Source organism: Vidua chalybeata, chromosome 8, assembly GCF_026979565.1.
Source record: "Vidua chalybeata isolate OUT-0048 chromosome 8, bVidCha1 merged haplotype, whole genome shotgun sequence".
NCBI classification, from domain to species: domain Eukaryota; kingdom Metazoa; phylum Chordata; class Aves; order Passeriformes; family Viduidae; genus Vidua; species Vidua chalybeata.
The window spans coordinates 19,966,658-19,991,335 of record NC_071537.1 but is presented as its reverse complement, the minus strand read 5'-3'; the positions used below and the strand labels follow the sequence as shown (position 1 = coordinate 19,991,335).

The following is a 24,678-nucleotide window of genomic DNA, read 5'->3' as shown; positions in this document are numbered from 1 at the left end:
AAACAGTCATGCTCAAACCACAACCCCAAACCCAATCCTAATCTGAGGTGAAGTTGACCTGACACCAAGCCTATAAGCATCTTGCTGTTCAGATAAACGGTGCAGCTTTTGGGCAGGTTGGGCAGGGGACTAATTCACCAACCCAGCTAAATTTAGTTCATCCTCTCCAGCTCCTTCTATGGGCAAAGGCAAGCAAGGAAGGCTGCCATAGCTCAACCAGCAAACTTTGGATCATCCCTGGGAAAAGCCTGGCTTCTCTGGGCTGCTGGCACACATTAGCACACACCTGCACAAACTCCAGATAGTAACACAAGCAGCTCTTTTCCAAGGTGAGAGTGGAGGGATTTTTTTCCTGCTGGGATGATGTCTCCCCTCACTACTGCTTGGGGCATTAATTCTCACCTCTCCAGAGCATACTTCCATAGGGAAAGGCTCTCTGTGCTACAGTGTTAGCAGGAGGGACTGCACAATAATCCAGTGCAGTGGTGGGAAGCACAGACCTGCAGGGGTGAAGGAGTGACCCTGCAGGCACAAACTGCTCTGGCTGTATTGTAGACCAAGTCTCCTGCCCAGACTGTGGCTGTTCCATACAATCTGTTTTCTCAGCAGGCTGGGGGTTCAGGGCTCTCCAGGAAAATGCTGGCTGCTGAGGCCATCTGGAGCTCTGTGTCCTGGCCCCAGAGCCTGGGCTGAGCCCTCCAGTGCCTACAAAGTCACTACATTATTTTGTACACAAGTGTCTGCCAGCAAAACAGCACTCATTCCAGAAAACCTCATGATTTTGGGGGCAAGGGTGTTAGAGCCTGGTGTGTTCCTGGCATTTCCCTGCCCTCCCACCCAGCGCTGCCCTGCAAACGGGCGACAAGCCCTGCTTTGTGCAGGGCCATGGGCTCTGTCACAGGCCCGAGCTCCTGCAGGCAGGCTGGCAGCACCCTGGGAGCACTGACTGCAGGGGGCTTGGCGCAGGACTCGGGCACTACAAAAGATTTGTGGAGTAGTCTGGAAATGTAGGTTTCTAATGTGGATACTGGAGTCGATCCAATTTATTACGTGGGAATGGGTTAGGTGAGGAAGTTCACATTTGTTACTTGAGGACTTTGACCACTCTCTGCTGTGGCTGGCTGAGAAAAGGAAGGTATTTATCTTTTATGATGTAGGGCAAAATATTTGACAACTGCAGTGTTCATGTAGTCTGACTCTCCAGATTCCTCAGGAGTTAAACAGTTGGCATCTGCACTCTGTCAACAATAACAAAACAGGTTAAATAGCCTTGCAACCACACTGAGCTGCCTGCTTTAGAAGTTATCAATAATGTAAAAACACATAAAAGGTTCCTATGTGAAGCGTGTTGGGCAGTTTGAGTGGGTGAGCATCCTGCCAGAGTGTCTCGCAAAGGTGGGCAGCACATCCCAAAGCACAATCTGTCATTTTTAACACCAATTTCTTTGATTTTGCACCATATTGCAGATTAAGTAGGGTAGATCAGTCTTCAAAAGTTATGTAGGCTGTGTGGGAGCAGCTGTCACCTACTATTGTGTTTAACAAGATTAGGTTGAGATACAAACAGTTTAATAGGGAAAACAAAAGCCACACACACAAGCTAAGCAAAACAAGGAATGAATTCACTCCTTCCCATGGGCAGGCAGGTGTTCAGCCATCCCCAGGAGAGGCACATGCTGGACTCTGTATTACTCAAGGTAATTAGTAACTGAACAGAAAAATTAAACTTTTGTCTTCAGCAATTACCAGCAAAACGAGGCTTTCACCAGGCAAAGATCAAAGTCAGCTTACTCATTAACAGATTTATCTGTTCCCTTAGAGGTAAGTATAAATATCTCTTGACACTCTAAGATTCCCTCTCTGTCAGGCCAATAGAGTAATTATGAACATGAAGTGAATGAAAACTGGTTTCTGAAGTCTGAGTTGGTAGAGGGTTTTTTTTTCTGTGTTATCTATGCCATGTTAATGAGCACAACTGCAATTGTGACAGCTCCAGCTGCAATTCCATGACTGCAGCTTTTAAACGACACCGAAAAGACATTTTCACAAACCAGAGCTGAAAGTTTAGAAGCTGCCTGATTCATCCAGTGCTGTGTCCACTTCTGGGCCCCTTGCTACAAGGACACTGAGGTGCTAGAGTGTCCAGAGAAAGGTAATGAAGGTAACTAAGTGTTCTGGAAGGGGAAAGTGCAGAATGTCCATGTGGGTGTGTGAAAGCCAAGGAGTACTTTCTGGGAAGAGAAGGGCAGTCAAGAGGTAAAGGCTGTTACATGTGCATTTAACCTAAAGGAGTTAGCTGTCATCATTGCATTGGGACTTTGGGGATGGAGTCCAACCGTTAGCATGGCACTGCTGATCCATTGAAATCATGTCCCCAAGTGCCACATCCACATCTTAAATACTCCCAGGGATGGCAACTCCATTGCTTCCCTGGGCAGCCTGTTCCAGTGCTTGACTTTTTTTTGGTGAAGAAACTTCCTAATATACAATGTCAACCTTTCCTAGTGCAACCTGAGGCTAGTTCCTCTTGTCCTATTGCTTGTTACTTGGGAAAAGGGACCAGCACCTTGTTACAACCTCCCTTCACGTAGTTGTAGAGTGGCAAGTTCTCCCTTCCCCAGGCTGAACACCCTCAGCCCCCTCAGTTACTCCACAACTTCTGCTCCAGACTCTTCAACAATTTTGTAGCTCCCTACATCTGCTTCAAATGGGCAACTCAGCTGCAGAGGCTGACCAGCAGTCAAGACAGAAGTAATGTCTGCACCAGAAAGATTTTGGCTGTTTTAGGCTCATTGCTTTTTGGTTTCTATTTTGTGTGTGGGTGTTTTTCTGCTGTTTTGTGGGGTTCATTTGTTTTTCTTTAAATGTATGACATTGGCTAATATGCTAAATAAGCAGAAAAGTGTGAATTAATGGATCAGCTTTGCTCGTTTAAGAAGCCAAAATCCATAGACCTTTAGAACAAAACAGATATTTATTTAATCAAAATAATTCTCAGAAGTTAAAAACAGAAGCTACAAAATGGCTTTTTAATAAAGGTACATGTTCTCTCCCTTCCAAATAAAACTATAATTGACACCATATTAAAAAAAAAACAACCAAGAAACAGGGGTTTAGGACTTCCACAGGAAGATTTTTTAAAGAAATTTGCCAGTTTATACCACTGAGTACAAGAACTAGCTGCAAATGTGAAACATGCTCATTTTCTTTATGAAAGCCTACTAAAGCTACAGCTATCACCTGCATTATACTCTAGAACAGGTTAAAATTCACTGGAAGAACACAAGGGATTTGGACAAGGCCTTAAGGAAAGTCAGCATCAAGGACCAGCAAGCATAAGTGACATCTCTGTAAGATCTGAAAGACTACTTAGAAGACACATTTGCATATTAAAATACACATTCTGCATTGGACTCTGATGACTCTTCTAGGACTTTGAAGACACCCATTTTTTCTTTTTTCATTTTTTCAGAGGCCTTCATTTGATCTAAGATTAAAACAAATCAAAGGTCAACAATAAGAGGTATAGCAGAAAAGAGATTTGGAACACAAATTGAAAAAACCATTTTGCAGAGTTGGAGAACAAGTTGACAAAATTTTACTCCTTCATCAACAGTTGGCTACTAGAAGTTTGTATTCAAAAATACAGCTGTATGCTTCTAGGAAAAAATTCCAACATCTCTGGCTAAATGTGAATGGAGAAAAGCAGTTCTAAAAGCTGCCTGAACTAGTCTCATTTTCCTGAAAACAATACCTAGAAAACCTATTTAGTGAAACTACTAGGAGAAACATAAAATTACAACTCTGATAAGTAATACTCTTTCCAAAAATGTAAACTTGTCTTCCTGGCAATTGCAATCACTTCATTACCCTTCCAGTGAATATTAAGCTAATGAAAAAGTACTACATTTATATAAATTGAGTAATCATGGCTTACCAGGGTGGGAGCTGGAATTTTGCTCTCTAACGCACTAACTGCAGTTAGCTATAGCAAATATTCAGTATATGATGCCAGACTAATATCTTTGTATTAACATTTTTGGACAATTTTATTATATTAATTTTGATTAGTATAGCAAAGAAGAAAAACAGCAACCATGATAAATATATTGCACACTAATAACACAAGATAAACAGCACCTTCTTCAACTTGGAAAGAGAAATCAGATTGTTTCACAGTCTGAACTTGTAAAGATATAGACCTTAATGACCATTCATCAAGAATAATTTTCTGTATTATCAGCCAGAAATAAGCAGTTTTACAGAACAATGCCTTAAATTTTTTCCTAAATTATCTAAAATATAGCAAGAGTTTCCTAAGGCAAATTAATTTTACACAAACTACACACAGCATACTTATTTAAGGCTAAAATTTTTACTTCTAAATTCTGTAATGACTGGGTTGTTGTTTTTTTTTTTTTCACTGTATCTATGCTTGGAGTCTTGCTCTGCTAAAGATGCTGAGGGAAATAAGGCATACTAAATCATACAAAAGCATTCCAGATCTATGAACTTGACAAGAATTTTTCCTCTCAGGAAAGTTAAGAGTTTTTTTCAATAATATCTTGGCATGATCAAGCACTAGAATTTGCAGACAACCTCAAAAAGGAGTTGCGGTTTGGTCGGGGTTTTTTTGCTAAACAACTGATACACTCACAAGCCATGAGAACCCTGAAAAGCTTGATTTCTTTCCTCCAAATGTTAGACTTGACTTCTTTTCCCAAAATTGTTAGACAATGTGAGATAAATGTATTTTGAATTATGACAGCATCAAAGTACATTTTTTAAGCTTGCTGGAATAAATCTTTCCTGAAAAATATTCCTATTTTGATCAATTACAGCAACTCTCCTTGAAAGCTGCTTTGCAGAACACCTCCTAATCTATGCTTGTCATTTCACAGTATGCTCAGGGCACAGCATGCCTGAATGTGGTTTTCTGGAATACTTTTGTCTAAGTTCTGTTATTTCTTCTCCAGCAAACCATATTGAAAATGTCAACAAAGGGACCAAAGGGTCCTTTGTCAAATGGACAACACAGCTGTAGGGAAATGCAGCTATGGCAGCTTTCTACATACAAAGATTCTTACAAAATATGAATTTACTGCTGAACAGAATAAAGAAAACATAAAAACTCAGACTTACCAATGAGATCACTTCTATCCAAAAGTAAATCTAGATCTTTATCACTGATTACTTTTTCTTTAGATCCTTTAACCTCCCTGTTAAAGAAGAAATAATCTCTCAATAAAGATAAAAGCATGTTAGTATTGCATAGACATCAGTTTTCCCATGTAGAAGAATCCCTAAGACATTCTTTCCTCTATGAAGATCCATATACCACTTCATAAGACAAAAAAGCTCTTGACAGCTGCTTGTAAATTACATGTTACAAACTCATGGTCCAAGAAAATATGAAATCTGCATACCTCTCATAATCTCTGGATTTCAGTAATTCTAACAATTCCTGAGGGTCCAGGCAGCTTTTTGACTGTGCTAGTCCAGATTTGCCACCTTTAAACTGATCTGTAGAAAGAAGAAATTTTAAGAAAGCACACAGTGACTAGAACAAATTACTATTGAATATCAAAACTAATGCTAGGTTTCATTGTTTTAGTCCTCATATAAACACAGCTTACACTAATAGACTCAGAGGTACATGAAGGTTTGCATGCAGACCTTTCACTTTCTATAATGCGTATGTATGTAGACATATATGTAGTATGCAGAACTGATTGAAGCACCAATTCAACATGCCCACATGAACACACAGAGCAGAAAAGCCATTAGTTCCACTTACAGTAAAAACATTGTAAATAAAATTACATGGTGGATGCTGAAGTTTATTCCCTTTGTATTGTAAGCTGGTTAAAACAAAGTAAATTGTATTAATCACAAGACAGGAAATACATTAAAGATATGGTTTGCAGAGAGAACAGCCTCAGTTTAACAAAACAGACAGACATGACAAAGTAATACCCTTGACACAGACTGATTTCCTGAGACTATGCTAGCACCTATTTACAGCAAATCTGGATGCCAGTCCTTTCATGCATTACTAGTGATGCTGTCTCTCCCTTTTAGCTTTCAGAGCTTCACAAACTACATATTATTAAATCAGTGCTGTGCAGGTCTCAAGTTGCCATAATAGCAAGAAAAATACAGTTTCCCAAGAACTTTGTTCAAGGTAACAGAAGCATAAGATGGAATGTCAAAAAAACCCATGCTATTTTGTAACAAAATCCAGTTCTTAAGCTCCAGTATTTGTACTGTATATACCCTACATGGTTAGTTTTCTGATTTTCCTTCCTCATTTGCTTCTCCTAAGTTCCAACACTTTTTAGATATTCACAATAACAGGATCCATAACATCAGCTTTACATTTACACAATGAATCCAAAGGTTCCTGAAGTGATACCCCTAAGCTGCAAGATTTACATGTGATACACCAATAGATGCCAAGATAAATATTGAACTTATTGCAAAACTGAAGGCATTGACACATCTTCCTTGCAGTACAAGTAGTCCCAGTCTCCAGTGCTGCTTTAGTACATGGCAGTGATCTATTAGAGCCTATTCTGTGCTCATCTTGCTGCTTGGGTTTTAACTTCAGTTTGGACCATTATCAAATCATTAAAAAAACCAAACCAAACCAAGAAAGTATACTGGTCAATAACATGCCTATAAAGAGGCAGCCCTGGCAGACACACCAAGACAGCAGTGCAAAAAGATTACAAAGAAAAAGGCTAATACTAGCATAAAGTAATTATCAAAGATAACATCATCCAGAACCAGAGGCAAACCACAGCTTAGTGGTTTTAGACTGTACAGTAGAAAGAGGTGTGGCCTTTTTGCCCCTTTATGCCTCATGAAAAGGCTTTGTTGCCCCTCAATATGAGATACAAGAATGATGAGAAGTTTTTAGCCTCCTCTGAAGTTTAATATTAAACTAGTTATTGTTCAGAAGCCAAGTTATAAGAATTGCTATTCTTCATGTGAACTTAATGTTTGGTAATTGCTATAGTCCAAATATGACAAACAGAATAAGCTACAGAAGTAAATCAGGATTCCAATAGGATCTGTACAAGAAAAACTCATCCCCCAAAGGGATGCTTCAAAGCAATCACATTCTAAAGACTTTTGACTATGACAAGCCATATAATCAAGAACACCACGAGAATCACCATTGTTCTGTGCATAAACCCAAGGACTATTGTTCTATTTAGCACTGGCCAGTTGTTCAAACAGGACTGGACATCTGTGGTTATAACACACTGGACAGAGGCAAACAGGATACTGAAATTTGTTACAGCTTGAGATTTAAAGAAGCAACACATATTGACATGAAGTGCTAAGAGAAAGGTACTAACTTTTATGGATAATCAGCTTCTCCAGCTTCCTCTTGGCAGCAGCTCTCTCCACAATCTTCTGGTCAATAGTATTTGCTGTCACGAGACGATAAACAACTACTGGCTTTGTCTGACCAATTCTGTGACACCTGTCTTGGGCCTGCAAATCTGACTGGGGGTTCTGAGCAAATAAAAAAATTAAATCAGTAACAATTCAGTTATGCCATTATCCTTTTTTTGAAGGACATACTGCATGCAGCATTTTTAATGGGGAGCTCAGAGTCAGTGTAGAAGCAGAAGAGACATGGCATAATACAACTCTACCACTCTTGACTCTTAAGCTTATCCATGACAACTCTGCTGCTGTAGCTGCACAGGCAGAGAAATCCAACCAGCTTGGACTGCTTCTGCACTATGTGCTGCAGTTTTCTACAGATGGACATGGTTAATACAACAGATTTAGATTATAATTTTAGTTGTAGGTTTGTGTTGGGTTTCTTTGTTAGAGGATAAGAAAAGGTATTTTTAAAGTTTTCAGCCATTTCTGAAGCTGAAAATAGCAGCACTGTCTACTAAAATGAAGATGTCCAAGTCCTCAGTTGTTTCCTTCCAAACCTCTCTTCTTCCCAGCCTCCAGATTTACAGGAGGAGCAGAATCCTAGGTAGCTAAAACACATGTGGCAAACCACAGAGGAAATTCATGGAGCTGGCACTAACATGGCAGCTGTTGTAAACAAGGAACCCGTAAGAAGTCCAGCTACACTCAAATTTAAGTAATAAAAAGAAGGAAATGTATTGACAACACAAAAAACCCTCCTGCTTTTGGTAACTCAGGGGCAAACTCAGAAACCAACTCTAATGTTGTACTCAGTAACCCAGGACTTTTCAAATGAGGCTGTATTATTTCACAAACAAAATGCACATGCTACTATTGCCTTCACATAACACCTCATTAAAGTTATAGAAATTATCTATACCATAATGGGTTCATAAATGATTATCAAAAGCAGCAAGAGAAAGCATTTTTGACACCTATCACGAGGTTAACAATGTGTCAACATACCCAGTCACTGTCATATATGATAACTGTGTCTGCCGCAGTTAAGTTAATGCCCAGGCCTCCAGCTCTTGTACTCACTAGGAACAGGAAGACTTCAGGGTCAGTATTAAACTGATGCATCTGGAAGAGATTTCATCTATTAAAAAAAGTAGATGGACCAAACATAACATGGCTAATGGTTAATGAGACCTGTTTAAACAGATGAACACAGAAAATACAACACAAGAGGTTTTAAGAAGCACTGCATTTTAGGCTTACCTCAGCTCTTCAGTATTTCTGAGCTGCAGATATTAAGGTAGAAGATAGTTTTTAGCACAGAGGTGTTTTGCCTATTAAAGGCGAAATGCTGTGCAAAGTCATATCCCAGTGTCACAGCAAAAGCAGAATTTGCTAATGCACTCACAGGGCATGCCCATCTACTTACATTTTCTTCTCTCTCCGAGTACGACATAGAGCCATCCAATCGACTGAATTTGAAGTTTCTCAGGTAACAGTAATCCATCAAAATGTCAAGCATCATAGTCATTTGTGAGAACAACAAGACCTACAAAACCAGAAAGATTCCTTAATAACATTTTCTGTTCCTAGGAAGATGACTGTATCTCATCCCCCCAATAATCTTGAGCTTTACCTTATGTCCTCTCTTTTTAAGTTCTGGAAGCATTCGGTCCAAGAGTAGAAACTTGCCTGAATTCTTTACTAGATCTTCATCAACCTTGGAACAGGGAAGAGAGGATCATATATTAGGAAGTAAGGAGACCAATGGCTTCCTCAACTCAGAAGCATCAACAAAAGCTCTCTGAAATCTCACTAAAACAAGTGTGCACCATTTTCTTAACTAAAAGCCATACTATTGGAAGTAATGTTAATTTACACAAACAACACTGAATCACTTAAATCATCATGAAACTAATTTGAACTCCACCATTTCATATGCCCAAATAATAATTTTTTTAAACTAATTAGTTTTCACTCTATTTCTGGAAGGAGAAACCCTCATGTTAATTTTTCCTCATGGGATAGTGCTGCTGTTTCTTTCCCAGTTTGTAATTAAGACACACTAAGGCTTCCACCTACTGGACAGAGAGAGGCACCGCTGAACAAGTTATTACACATTAGCCAGCGGTAAAAGTTCACAGCAAGTTTTCCCACTGCTTCCTTAAGCCCCTCTTCAAGAGAGCTTGCTAGAGCTAATCCTTGCCATGGGCTAAAGGCAGGGAAATGGAAACTTCTAAGGACTGAAAGATACAGCAGCCACTGTGGTAATTATGAATACATCTTCCTGAGCAAGTACTAACTCCTGTGGGTGGTGTCAACTGTCAGTCTCCATTTTCAACCCACTAATTTTCCCTCACCTCCCTGACTGGGGAATCTGCTTTTTATGCACTGATTTTATTACATTGATACACTTCAACAGCATACTCTGGAGCACAAAATGTGCTGTTATCACTCACCAAACAGAAAACATGACTACACATACCTACAAACCTACATCTACATTTAGAATGTGCAAGCAACTTCCAGTTCTTTAAAATTCTTTCAATTCAAATTATTTCATACTTTCCTCTATCTCCACCTGCTTTGTGTAGATTAAGCTACCATCTGGTCTTTGTGATATAACTTGGATTTTTTCCCTTTTGAAGAAGGATGCTGTATTCTCTGAGCAGATGACTGTTATATTTGGTACAGTTCTTCAACAACTCACACTTAAATGTTATCACTGCACCTCCTGCAGCGTGTACAATTTACCTCACGAACAGTTCACCAAGGTTAGCATTTGTTTTGAAAAATAACCCTGGTGAGGAGATCTTGAGGCAGCCCCTAAAGCCCCTGGAGTCAATGGAAGCCAGCAATTCTGTGAATAACTCTCCACCAGCGGAAGAGCACTGTCACAATGAACACCACACCACCACTGTGCAAAGGTTGAATGGGCAGAGCAGCTGAACTGGTCCCTGCTACTGCTGCTACAGGAAGTTTCAAATAATGACTCAGTATACTGCTGGAATTCAACAGGAGGCATATGCCAAATACATTGAAAAGGTCATTCTTTACTGCCATCAGCTCCCAGTCTATTGCTTTTTAATGCCTGGAATAAATTTTCTTTAATGCTTTTAAAATGTGTACCTTGAATTGTTGTGTCGCAGGATCCAAAGGATACTCAATAAGATAGGGGTGATTACAACACTTCCTCAATAACATCATAATATTCTGCAGTTTAAGGTTCACCTCGGAATCCATGGGAATGCTCACTTCTACCACTGGCCTTGAAAAGTCACAACATCTTATTAGTACTGAACATGTCCCCTTATTACACTATAAATATTTGAGAGAAAAAAATCCCTACAACAAAATCAAGCAATGGAGTCACTTGCTGTGACGTGCTCAAAATCCCTTAAAATTTGCAAAGGTATTACCAGACAAAACTTTATTTAGAGTGCCACACTTGACAATGAAGGCATAACTGTTTGCCATTATTGATTTAAAATATAAAAGAGCAGTCAGTAGTAATTAGAAGCAGAGTTTGACTTGTGCAAATCACCCAGCAGAAAAGGGAACAGAAGCAAGCCCTCACTAGACCACAGGGTGAGATTTCCTGGGGAGCAATACCCAAGATGTTCCAGAATCAGCTGTCTGCCTATCCCAATTTGGCTACATCGCAGGAATCACAATGAATACAGCTATTTAGCTCTTCTATATATAAGTAGTGTCTCCAACATAAGATATCCATGCATACCATAAATCTAATACAAACATATATTTAATTGTCTGTTCTCATAGGCTACATCAGACTAGAATAAGTCTAGCAAAATAAACACTTTTCAAGCTGAAGATTTTCCTTATGCCCAAGAGACTTTCAACCAATTTAGAGCCACCAACAGAAGGCAAAGCGGAGGACATTTGGAGTGACACTGTTTGTCTTTCCAAGCAACTGCTATGCATGATGGGACCCTTCTCTCCTGCAGATGGCTGAACACCTGCCTGCCCATGGGAAGCAGTGAATTAATTCCTTGTACTGCTTTGCTTGCGTGTGCAGCTTTTGACTTCCCTATTAAACTATCTTTATCTGAAACTACACGTTTTCCAGCTTTTACCCTTCTGATTCTTTCCTCAACCCCACTGATATGAGTTGTGAGTGAGGAGCTGTGTGGTGCTTGGCTGCTGCCTCGGGTTAAACCACAATAGTGTCCTGAAGTTAACTGTAACTCTAATGAGCCAGTGAGCACTGGTACAATAACCACTGCTATCATGGCTCAGTGAATACCAGGGAAAATCAAAGAAACAAACCATAAAGCTACAAGGATTGTGAATCACTAAATGCCATTCTTCTTGATCAATTTCAGTAAGCAAAGCACTGGAAGCAAACTAAGAGGGAGATAGACAGTACAACAAGAAAAAAAATCTTTCAAGACAGGCACCTCTCTTTTTCTACTTCCTCTTGCATTTTGCTGATTAATTTTTCCAAGTCATCAGGTGAACCATTATGTTCTTCACAATAATCAACCACTTTCCGACTACGGCGTTTTGGTCGGCCTGTAGAGCTCAACTCAACTACTTCTTCCTGTGGGAAATGAGAACATTGCCATCAACAGCAGCCAGCTTCAGAATCAAAGGCCTGTGCTGATCCAGGAATTCTCAAAACTGAAAAGAGGCCTCAGTGATGTGCATCATGTGATACTTATTTAGACTTCAGCAGCTTAAATTTTGGCTATGTAGAAGATGCAGCCAAATTGTAAAGGTCTACAACTGTAGACTTTGGAAGTTTCTGTTTGATTTTAGAAAGCTACATTCATACTTTACCAATTCTAAGCTGAAACAGACTGAACTCTATAAAAACAGTGCTCTTCCCCTCCCAAGCTACAAGTAATCAAGAACATATTTACAATTATATTGTTTTAGTTCTGTGGCACAGGCCTATCACAGTAACTGCCACTATTGAAATAGATAACAAATAGATCAGACTAAAAATTTAAGAATAAAACCGGGTTTAGCTACAATGGTAATGAAGCAGTACCAATACGGTTTTGCATACAAACTATTACAAGCAAGAACATTCCTAATATCCTTATCAGCAGATACCTCATTATTTCCAAACAGTTTCCTAATGGTGCGATTGACAATGGCAGTATAGAAAGTCTCCTGCTTCTTTGCCAGCGGTGCATACACCACAACTTCTCGTTTAGGAGGAACCTCAAGAGCAACATCCGATTTCAGCCTTCTCAGTAAGAAAGGTGTCAGAATCTGAAATGGTGAGCAGATGCTACAATTACTCAAAGCTGTCAACACAGCTAGTTTAAAACAAAGAAAACAAGACAACAACAGAAGCAGGCCTACTGATGTGATGCTATTTTGCCAATTTAAAGCGAGAGTTAATTTGCACATATATTTCATTTTTTAATATGTATGCCTACTGAACATTTTCATGCACATGCTGGTACTAACATGCTGGAACACACCCCTTAACATTTAAAAAATTCTGAAGTGCTTAGTAGGGGCACAGTAGTAACTATGTTACAGACCTTTCTTACAAATTCCAGTAACTGAAAGTAATCTTAATACAAAACTGCTCATTTTGTTTGTTATATTTCTTAAATCAAGTTTTTCTGAAAACGCCCTAAACATTTAACCAAAATAAATAAATTGTCATCAACAATTATACATAGAAGATACAGTTTAGATCCCTCACCAGCAGCTTATAATGGAAAAATGATAGATCTGTATGCATTTACTTCCACACACTCTCTTAAAAAAAGAGCTTTAAGTGTAAATTTGAAGACAGCCACATTATATAACTAGTTTGTCAAAAGGTATTCTGCTCAACACCTAGAAGTTACATAAGTTCCTTCAAAGTTATCTTTTAACAAAATAAACACACTGATTAAATCTCTTGGTGAATTGAAGTCTGTAACTGCAATTAAGTTTGACTAAACTCATTTCAGTTCCAAGAATAAAAATGAGTGGCTATGAAAGAGACACATTGCTCCTTTAGCATTTTTAAGTGCTGCAAAGATTGAAAAGAACACCCTACAAGTCTCAGGAAGTCCAGAAGTGCCACAATAAAAACCTCAAACCAGAATTCAGCATCACAAACAAGATTTTGACACACTTCATGACACGAACGGCCAATGTTACAACTGTATCGTAAAAAATACAAAATGAAGGATAAATGAAAACCTGATGCAGCATATGCAAGATGTTTTGCTCCCTTTCTTTAGCAATAATATCTTCAGCAGTTTCTGTAATGCTGGTAATATCAAACCAGGATTCAAAGCTATAAAAACAAAGCAAGGAAAAAAAAATAGCTTACTAAAATAATGAAGAATAATAGCTATGAAGTATCTATTCTTCTCTTATCCTGTGATTTAAAAAAACAAAGCACTCACATCCATAATGAATAGAAGGTGTATCGGAGGAATGTCTGAAATACACCTGTCAATTCAGAAACTTAAGGTTTATGTGATGTGTAAAAATACTTGTACTAGTTGGAATAGTCATTATCATCTATTATATTCCATCTAGGTCATATCTTTTTCCAAAAATTAGTCAAAACACTCTTTTGGCAGTTCTCCTCCGCCTGACCCCCTACTGCTGCAGAAAATGATCTGTGGGTCCTGTGTCTGCCAGCCTCACACAGCTTCATCCAACACCTTTGAGAATCTCCAAAAAGGAGCACCAGGCTTGTGTGATAAAACAAACTTATCTCTCACCGCAAATGTTCATGTCTTAGCTCACAGCTGAGCTTCCACTATCCAGGGAGACAACAATTAATTCCTTCCTTTCTGAAACAACTAAGTGCGAGGCAAGACACATTTCAAAGCCTTTACCACCAAATACTCATACTGGATTACAACTATGCCATAAAACAACTCTTCACAGGCTGGTAAGTTTAACTATTAAAGAGTCATAATAACAGTCAAACAGAACAAACAGAAATAGTTTCCATCATCATACTGCAACCTACCTTTTCAAATCATCAAACACATCTGGCAGGAGAAAGTTAAGTAATGACCAAAGCTCTGCCAAGTTGTTTTGCAGAGGAGTGCCAGTCAACAGGAGTTTATTGTCTGCGTTAAATCGTTTCAATTCTCTGATAAGGCGGCAGTTCATATTTTTAATCCTGTGACCTTCATCTACTATGAGGTACTTCCAGTAGCAGCTCTATGAAAATAAAGGGTATTTCAGTAAATTTTAGCTTTATTCCATCAAAACAGGCATCAGATTAATTAAGAAGCACTAATAAGATAAGCACTGTTTCATACTGCCTGTTACAAAGGTTCTATTTACTGTTTTTCACTTTGCCAGACTAATAGAGCTGAGCCCAAACAGTTAATGCCACAAAGCCGCTTCATGTGACTACCTTTTAGAAAGCTTAGGTGGTTAAAACAAACCTTGTACAAGAAATTCATCTTGCTGAAACAATCACTGTGATGTTAACTATGATATTTATACACTAAGTATAGTTCTTGCTCTGAACATCCTTAACCATCACCTACAGGACGGTAACAAAAAGAGCAGGTATGCTGTAACTATCTGCTTTTAGAATAATGTCCCGTTTGAAGAACTTTAGCATTAAATTGCAGAGCTACTACTACCAAGGAAACAGAAGTGAATGTCAATATACATGCTACGGTATGAAATTTATTGTACAGGCAGGTTTTTCACTGTGTTCAAAAGCACTGCTATCAGTACTGAGGCACAACACAGTCCCAGGGCTAAGAGAACTTGGATACCTGCAGGGCGTTTCTGTCTCGCATTGCTATTTCAAAGGAAGTAATGACCACAGGATAGATTTGCAGTGATCCTTGTCTTCCGCGTATTTTACGAACCAGTTTGCGACGCTCCTGCTGAGCTCCATGATAGAGCATTAGTGGAATCTTTAAAAAAAAGAGATTACAAGTCAGGACCACGATGCCCATTTTAAGCTAATAGGAAGACAGTAGAAATATTGAGATCTCTTACAAGCAGGCTGTAAATACATAGCAAGTCACAGCACAGTCTGTAGTAGCCATATAAACAACTACAATTAAAATTACGTTCTATATAGAGAATGCTTCAAGACAAAGAATTAGAATAGAAATTAAACAATTTGTGCTTTTAAACCTAAGGAAGAAGAAGAGTCAATTTATTTTACCTCTGGAGTAAATCTCTTGAATTCAGACATCCAATTTGGAAGAGTAGACAAAGGACCACATACTAAGAATGGACCAGGGACCCCTCGCTCCACCATCAGTGCTATTGTTGCAATACACTGGATTGTCTTCCCCAGCCCCATTTCATCAGCTAAAATGCCATTAATACCATTTTCCCAAAGCATCTGCATATGCAAGAAAAAAAAAAAGTAAACGCAAGATAATCAATACATATTTGGAAAAACAAAGACCTTTAGGAATGTAACATCTGTGGAAACTCTCTACTAGGCCCATTTTATATATCAGATGAAGATGATTCTATTACAAAATTAAATACAAGCATCTTGTAAATGCTGGATATTCTCATGTACATCTAAGTATTCCTAGCCAACTAAGTACCTGACTAAGGCACAAAAACCAGAACAGGATCAAAGGAAAGCACGTAATTTAGTGTTGCACCAGAAGGCACTAAGTGCAAGTACAGCTCACAATGCCCAAGGTTCTACTCATCCCAGCTCCAAAACTTCACTTAGTTTTGCTTTCCAAAAGAGCAAATGACTGTGCTGACATTTCAGTGGTATGTATTCAAGGAGCTTCTGTAGGCATGGAGCTCCTGTAGCTACCTCACCACAAGAAAAAGGTGCACTTCCCGGCCAACTCAGACACCTGCTCCAACCAAAGCTTTTTGTGCAGACACCACCTACTCTGACAAATAGCAGAGCAATCTCTCACAAAAGAACAGAAAGACAAAGAATTGCTCTTTGGCCAATCTCTACTATTCAATAAGGATACATAAAAAGGTTTTTATAACTGAGGGCCTAACTAAGGAAACTGGTCTTCCCTCCAGAAGAGGCCTAGGCACTTTCCAGTAACAGAAGTGAGTCAGCAAGTTCAGTGGCACTCACTTGAGGGGCGAGTCTAAGCCTGTTGAAATAGACTGTGTATGCTTGTAGGGAGGAAAAACAGAAAGAAAAAAATCTAAGAGAAATATGAGATCAGTAGCAGAATTAAAATTAGTTTTGACTCATGAATTTTTTAATTTGGCTTGCATGATGAAACAGGTAGAAGTTAAAAATGTATGTGGGTAATTTTGATGGCAAGTTCCTATAGTTTTTTTATTTCAGAAGCTAAAGACAACACATTTGCAATACACTGTGCTAATATTACTAGTTAAGAGTCCAAGATACAGAGAATGAAAATTCATCTGTGTCAAGCCTGCAAAGGTAACAGGTCTTTGAATGCATTTGGGCTAGGTATTGAAGCCCTTAAGAGAAACAAATAAGACTGTTCCTCAGTAGGATGTATAGTCCTGCTTTCACAAACTCTTTGTAAGGAGAGGTTGAGTTGAACAAGAAAATAGATGGAAAAAGGGAAGATGGAGAACACCAGCCAGAAAGCCTATAAAGAAAGGCTTAGAAACACCAATATCCTTCCCACACTGAAACATTTTATTTGCTGTTTGACAATGTTTTCATAACACCAGATTCTTGTACCATGAAAGATCATAACTCTCTCCTCTTCACCTTCCCTGTACTAACTATAGACTTCTAATATCTCTTCCCCTACACACCAGTTTCTAATCAGCAGCAATTCTGATCAATTTCAGTTGCATCCATACCCTTAGCCACTCCATGCCTTCCACTTGGTACCACCTCATTACACCACCAGTAAAAATCTTTGGCTGCTGAAAAGGCACTGGTTGTCCATTAAACTTTCGCACTGGATCAAGAAATTGCTTGGCACTGTGTCGTACAGCTTGACACAACCTGTCCTTAATGACACTATTTGAGTCTCCATTTTTCTGCAGGTCTTCTGGATGCAGGTTGTCAGCAGAGCCTTCATCCTGTAAAAGGAAGGTCAAGGAACATGTGACAAGTGGAATGCACATCAAAGCCTGCTAAGACATACTTCTTCCCAATTTACACCAGCCTTAATGTGCTGTGAAGTAACTCAGTCTCTGACACAAAGATTTCTTTTGAATCAACTGTCAACTCAAGAACAGACTTTGTTCTCCTTTAGAATTCAAGGGCAGTGACAGCTACTGAAGCTATTTTGCTTATCCTTTTCTACCCATAAAAATAAACAGACTTAAAACCTTCCTCACAGAGGCTGGCATTCAATGCAGCAATTAACTTCTGTAAGCAGAAGGGCTTCCCTTTCTGCAAGCTGTTCTAATGTTAGGAAGCAATTCACACTGTGCATGCAGCTCTGGAACTACAGAAGCAAAAAAGAGACCTCACATGTTATCTCCACACTTGACTGCTTAAAAATGACTGTTTTAAAGTCTTAAACACCAACACAAATATTTTTTAATAAATTCCTATTTCCTTTATTTCTGAAGCTACTAACAATCTATAAAGTAAAAATATCTTCAAACTCAGTTTTAAAAAAAAAAAGAAATTAAAAGTTTTCACCTTGGATTTATGAAGTAAGTATTTTAAGTGCATTCATTTATACTACCTTTCTAAACTTTAATTCAGAACTTCAATAAGTAGCAAATATGTTTATTTACAGGTAAAGTTTAGGGATATACTACAAAATATAAAAAGCCCTCCCTCCCTTTGGGTTTAGCACTCTTAAACTGCAATATGTGTCAACATACCTGATTTTCCACTTTACTTTTTTTTGCCACTGATAATATTTCCTGGAAACAAACAGGAAAAAAAAAACCCATGCTTATGTGCTTTTCAACCTTAAAGGGTACTGAAATTTGTATTTCATGTAATCTCTTCATTCACCTTTCAATCTGAATATACTTTAAAAAGCTTTACGTACAACATCATTAATCATACAAGTGACTCTAAAACAAGACCACACACCAGGTAATACATTTCAATTAGAAAGGGTAGCTGAAAATTCAACTGCCAATGTAGATTCTTCATAGGTTGCCCCCCTAAAATCTTGAAAAAACAAGAGTATCCAACTTCTACAGCTGTGACAACATTGCTTGTTACATACATCTTTGCTCAAAGACAGACTACTGATGGCTGATATCTGGTAGCAATGAATGAGAATGGAGCGCTGTAAAATACAGATGTCACAGAAACTGCCTCACCCATTAAAAGTACTACAAAAATCCAGACAACCTGTTTATAGTTAGGGCATACCTCTTTGGACATAATTTCTGATATGTTGTATGTCCCATCTTCTCTTCCTCTCTTCTTTTTTGCACCTATAAGATAATATTTGAGTATATACAATGCATCAAACATTAAGGAAATCAAACCCACCAGTACTGAAAAAAGACAAAGCCTAATACATTACCTGATTTCTCCTCTTTGCCATCAACTGGGTTTTGACCCTAGAAAATAACCATAGGAAGAGGTTCATCATCTTATGCATCTCTAACTATCATGCCATAGATAAAAAGATGTAACCAGACGCCTACCATTACCTTTGAAAGCTTCTTGAAACTTTCTACTACTAAACAGTTTTCAAAAACAGAGAAAAATAAATTCCTGCTTATTTTTTCTTGTTACTTATTCACTATTTTGGCTGAAGGAAGCAATCATTGCTAAAACAAAAAACTCCTCAAGACAAATTGAAACCATTTTCTCTCATAATAACTAGTCAAAAATATCCCCTAAAAATTACTGTTGTGGTATACGATTTTTAAGCACTTTCAAACAGCTTTACTACAGTTAAAACAAATATGGTATTTTAGATAGATCCTGCAAATCAAATACTGGACAATAAAACTTATTTATTTTACTTACCTTGATCAAAACTAACATTGTAATTTCTCAAGCTTTTATTTAGAAAGTTGCATAAAGTAGCTACTCAATCTTACCTTGGCAGATTTTAACATCATCTCTCTTTTTTTTTCTAACTTCTCTTTCCTCCTCTGTTCCTAAACAAAATAAAAACCACACATGCAATTCTTACCTTTCCATAACAGCCACAAGAGTACTATCCACTACAGAAGTGACAGATTACATTGCTAATTCCGAGTTACATGTACTCTGTAGACTTTGTTTTTGCAACCTCACTAAGTTTGTTCTGATGTAGTTTAAAACAATAAAGCAAAATTTGGACAAGAAAGTGCCACTGCTCTAAACTGCTTGTCAGTAAATACTTTAAACACTTAAATACAGTCATTTGGAAAGATTTCAACAAAAAATATTCCCAGTTGCAAACTCCTGAAGGTTAAAGATACTGTAGTAAGTTTTCCATTTATCCAACTTATACATACTACATATTCACTGCAGAACAGACAGCAATGTAAGTAGTCTAGAATGCCTTTAACAAAGAAGTGCTTTCATGTCTTGAAGAACTTAAGATTTTCATTCCATCTACTATTTTTGCTTGCTGAAGTAAAAGCAAAAGTATCCTGAAGAAAGAGTAGAAGACCTTGGTATTTATCAGATGGAGCAAGATTTAGTACTGAAATACACATTCTAGCAATACAATAACCATGAATTCGAGCTGACAGTTCAACTAGAGAAGTACTTTGAAGAGGAGGTTCCTGCAGTCTGTCAGCTTCCCTTTATGGAAAATGTTGTTGTTCTTAATCTTTTCCTGCTTTTTCCTCTCTCTCAAGCATAAAATCTTGCAAGCTTGTCCATAAACATACAGTTAAAAAAGTCAAGACAAAGCTAGGTATGAACTCAGCAGCCCATGGATTAAAAAAAAAAAAGAAGACATGTAACACTGTTTTATGGAAACTCTTGTTTGGGAACAGCATGGCCTCAGATCACTGTAATTTACCGATTTGTTTGAGGGAGGCCTAAGTTAGCATCTTGAATGTACACCTCATCCTCAGTTTTCAGTTAATAACACAAACAGGCTACTCACCTTCCTACTAGTCAGTTCTTTGCACCATCTATCCTCCATCCATGTTTTCTAGCTCCCTCAAACTTCAGTTCTTATTTGAAATACTTACTCTCCTTTCTTTGCACTCAGGCCAAAAGAACTGTAAATGCATCAGTGCCACCTTTACACTGTGGCTTTAAATTATAATTCATGTTCTTCCATGTCTGATTCATCTTTTAATTTATAGAACAAATTCTGAACACTACATGAAGCATCATGTCATTCCTGTGCAGTGGGTTCCGGTAGATTTTAATGTTACTAATGCAATCTTAAAAACATTTTTACTTCAAACAGTTGAATGGAGAAAATTCCAAAACAGACAGCACCTTAAGTATCCCTACTGCAGATAAGAAGACACCTACCTCTAGCTGCTGCTGTTCCATTTTGGTTAGCAAGAATTTGGAATAGATGTTGCTTTTTTCAAGCAAGTGTTGAAGCCTCTTATAGCGCATTTCACTTGATTCCCTGTCCCAAGAAGTTCGAGCCTGGCCAACAAAAAGACACATCAAGCATTTACAGATACAATTGTGACAATACTGAAGAACCATTACTTGTGTTAAAAGCATTAACTCTGAAGTGTCTCACACAGAGACCTATTTCCTTGCAGCCATCACACTCCATGATTTGTGACTGTATGGATTCACACTATGAAGTGCTGTAAGGTCAAAGTAACTGAGGGTTGCATTCACTTGCATATGCACCATACACACCCCGAGTATAGCAGCACATGGCATTCAAGGACTCAGAGATGCCTCAACTCCAACGCAAAAATGAAATCTCAGTTTATTTGTAGCCTGCAAAATTTTTGAGGGGAAAAACCCTACCTGGCAAATTTCAGCATAGCTTCCCCAGTATTCTTATATCCCTTCATGTACATTTACACCAAGTTAGATTCTCATGAAGAACAAGCTATACAGACAGCTACAAAACTATCACACGGTTTTACAGAGCTCAACTCAATTGCCAATATGAAAACAGTAACTTCTACTCACTTTGCTTACAAAATCCACACATGCTTTTCATAGTAACTGAATGCTGCTGAATTAGCCAGGGCTGTGCATTTAGAAGTTTGCAAATTACTCTTTAAAACTCGCATCAAGACACCCCCAAAAAGTAAAAACCATTCACCCTTCTGCATTCATCTAACATTGCCTGCAAAACAGAGATACCAAACAAGTCACAGAATCATTTCTTTTGGAAAAGACCCAAGATCATCGAGTCCAAGCATTAACCAGCACTGCCAAGTTACCACTAAACCACTAAACTAAGGATGCCTCGGAAGTGCGACATCTCCCATCTCCGTGCTTTTTGAGCACTGCTTCCATTGCTTCCCCAGGCAGAGCGTCTCAGTGCTTGATCACCCCTGCAGTGAAGAAAATTTTCCAAGAATGTCCCATCTAAACTTCCCCTGGCTCAACTTGAGAACATTTCCTCTTGTCTTATTGCTTGTTACCTGGAAGAAGAGAGAGACCCTCCCCCGTCACCTGTCTACAGTAGTTGTAGAGAGTGCAAAGTTTTAAATTAGCATCTTCAAGAGAAACCCAGAAAGACAAGGTGCAGAGCTTTACAAGATGCCACTGCCTTCAAAAGAAACACAGGGGGAAGGGCACGCTAGGACAGAGAGAAAAAAAAAAAACCAAGGGACTCTTCTGAAACTAAATACACTAATAGGTAAGGAAATAGGATATTTCCTGAACCACGGGACAAACTGTGAGACACCGAAACGGTGGAGAATGTCTGACCCCCCCAGAAATCAGAACTTCATTTTATCTAATACCAATCAAGTAGCAATCACCTTGTTCTTTTAAGAGAGGAAGATCTATCCCCACAATTTCTCTAGGGGAGGAGACTTCATTTTCGTGACTTTCTTTGCTTCTGCTCTCCTCCGTCCAGGTTTTTACCTTCAGATGACAAGTATCTGAGCTCAGAAAGATCAACTCTTGATGGCAATGCCAAGAGAGAATATAATTAAAACTAATCTACTTTTTCAGCAAACTGCTATTGCTCACTTTTTATTGGAGTGAACACAGCATTCTTATTTGGTCAAACTGAAGGACTTTTTCCTCAACCAACTTCAAAAATTTCAAGCAGAAAAAATAAAACTCAAATATGAACAGCACTTTAATGACATCTCACTGTGCCTTTTGACTCAACCCTTAAAGCTTTATAACAGCAGGTTTTTTCCCCCTTTTTGACCGAAAAGGTCAAAACCTTGACACTTTTGGTCACCACGCTACATTCACCATTAACCCTCAAAAAGAACTAGCAACTCCTTTGCTGAACTGCAGTACAAGTCACCTGGCAGGGGGCTTGCCGAAGTGACAAGCATAGGAAACACAGAAGCTGCCCCCCAGTAAGCCTGTGGTAACTACAGGAGTAAATCCCCTTGGTCTGACTGGCCCCCGATTGCACAGGGAAAAGGTGATAAAGCATACAGGACAATAGAGCTACATTCTTGCTAGACGTAAGTCCTGTGGATTCTCAAGAAATGGAGAATACAAAAAAACCCACACTACAGCATAGTTACAGAAGTGGTCTTTGTGAAAGAAATAAAAAATTCAAGTATTTTTCTCAATATTTCCTGTGCAATGAGAAAATTTGCTCTACAAGGGTTTCCTCCTTACCTTCCAGAAGTATTACCTCCAAATTTTTAGTTCCTAGTCTCATAAGGAATACCTGAAGTTCCAATATGCTACATCATCAATTACTGTTTGCAACAAAGAATATTATGAGACTTCTGGGAGAATCGATATTCCTTTCTAAGTACAGTATCACAAAATAATGCATCATCAAAACATACCTTTGTAAATCCTAACTTGTCTTAGAGTAAGTTAAAAAGAGTAATCAAAATTAGTTCCAGGCCTTAGAGACTGGTATTTTTCAGGCCCTTAGAATAACGAGTCAATTCTTAAGATAGGGAAAAAAACCCATAACCTAATTTCTCTATTACATAATTCCTTCAACATCTCAAGATCTTCAAGGCCCCTTCCAACCCAAACCATTCTGTGATTCCTTAGAATACAATTCACAAAAAAGCACTTAAGAGAACAGTCCTTTCAAGTTTATATTTTCTTGTGTCTGAAACACAACACAAATTATCATGTTATAAGGGATCAGCACAGGTCTAGAAGCATCATGCTCTCATGTTCTCACTCCAAAACAGACTGGTTAATTTCAACAGACTGGTTAGTATCATCAACGCTTGAAAACATTCTGAGCAAGAGGGAAATGAAGCATAGTAATGATGGCATCACTTGCGGTGGGAGGTACCATTTCCGCGAAGCAGTCTTTATTTCCTGTAACACAGGCAAACCAAGGTACACAAACCAAACATCGCCTCCCGGACTGATCACATGTCCGCTTCTCCTGGCACCAATGCCAGGCCACAGGCAGCTCCCGCTCAGCTGTGTGCAGGGAAGAGCAGGAGTGCAGACCAAGACAGTGACTGGCATAAACCTGGTCCTTGTTAGCTGGGCTTTCTCAGCTAGACTACTTCGTCAGTTCTGCATAAAATATACCTGCTACTGAAAGAAACACATAACCAACCAGGCTTACTATGGAAAGGATCTGCAGAACTCTACTCAGGCCGTTTGGCTGGTGAGCTTGCTTTAACCAAAGAGGGAAAGAAGTGTTATGTACACTTTGAGAAACAAAACCAGAAAAGTTTTGTCTTTAACGTTTCAGACAGAAATTCAAAAGAATGCGAACTTACTATCCTTTTCGAAATCAGCTCACTTTATAAGCATTATACCTCACATTTTTAGACTCAGAACGACAAAAGCAAAGATGTAATCTTCCCACTGCAAATTTCAAAGCGTATAAAATGCTGGAGGCTTCTCCGTAAGTGCAAGAGTTCACCGCTAGCCTTTAAAAACAAAAAGAAAAATGAAGGCCGCCGGTGGCTGATCAAAAGGCGCTTATACACCACAGCACGGCCCTTACCAGTCCCTCACGTTTGTTTGTTTTGATACCCAAGGAGCTACACGGCCTCGGCCCGCAGACACCCCGACAAACCCCGCCGCCCGCGGGGACCCCTGCCGCCGGGCGGGGCCGGCCGCCCCTCACCTTCTCCAGCATCTGCCGCTCCTGCTCCAGCCCCGCCGCCTCCAGCTGCTCCTCTTCCTTCAGCATGGCCGGCGTGATCACCACTGCCTCTGCCTGCTCCCCCATCTCGGCTCCCAGCGGTTCTGCAACGAGCGCACGGTCACTCACGGTCCCGCACGGTCCCCCCCGGCCGTGCCCCGCGGCCGCCCCTCACCGCTGCCGCTGCCCGAGTTGCGGGCGGGCATTGCCCCGCGCGGCACCGCTCCCGCGCGCGCCGCCTCACCGCCCT

The 24,678-nt window shown here is 39.2% G+C and overlaps 1 protein-coding gene across 2 annotated transcripts; it reads right to left on the bottom strand.

Annotated features, from left to right (window-relative positions):
* Positions 1-1,025: 1,025 nt before the first annotated feature.
* HELLS (helicase, lymphoid specific) lies at positions 1,026-24,678 on the bottom strand. Of its 2 annotated transcripts, none has more exons than XM_053949354.1 (22): positions 24,604-24,678; positions 24,411-24,532; positions 20,708-20,830; positions 19,324-19,383; positions 18,798-18,834; positions 18,641-18,705; positions 18,136-18,177; positions 17,152-17,376; positions 15,536-15,718; positions 15,135-15,278; positions 14,366-14,562; positions 13,579-13,675; positions 12,484-12,645; positions 11,823-11,965; positions 10,531-10,669; positions 9,038-9,121; positions 8,831-8,950; positions 8,410-8,526; positions 7,368-7,527; positions 5,427-5,523; positions 5,143-5,219; positions 1,026-1,238 (listed from the first exon to the last, which is right to left on the bottom strand). In XM_053949354.1, the coding sequence occupies exons 1-22, from the start codon at positions 24,632-24,634 to the stop codon at positions 1,210-1,212; spliced, it is 2,454 nt and encodes an 817-aa protein (XP_053805329.1). In that variant the 5' UTR covers positions 24,635-24,678; the 3' UTR covers positions 1,026-1,209. The 2 variants fall into 2 exon arrangements, with proteins under 2 accessions (XP_053805329.1, XP_053805328.1); XM_053949353.1 differs by lacking the exon at positions 1,026-1,238 and adding an exon at positions 2,952-3,487.

What these genes read in the sequence shown, in the direction of transcription:
- HELLS (XM_053949353.1), bottom strand. Translation starts at nt 24,634, where the DNA reads ATGCCCGCCCGCAACTCGGGCAGCGGCAGCG. An exon ending in AAGGCATGGAGTGGCTAAGG is followed by an intron (nt 15,719 to 17,151) that starts GTATGGATGCAA and finishes TTGCATATGCAG; the next exon opens with ATGCTTTGGGAAAATGGTAT. An exon ending in TTAAAAAGAGAGGACATAAG is followed by an intron (nt 8,951 to 9,037) that starts GTAAAGCTCAAG and finishes CTGGTTTTGTAG; the next exon opens with GTCTTGTTGTTCTCACAAAT.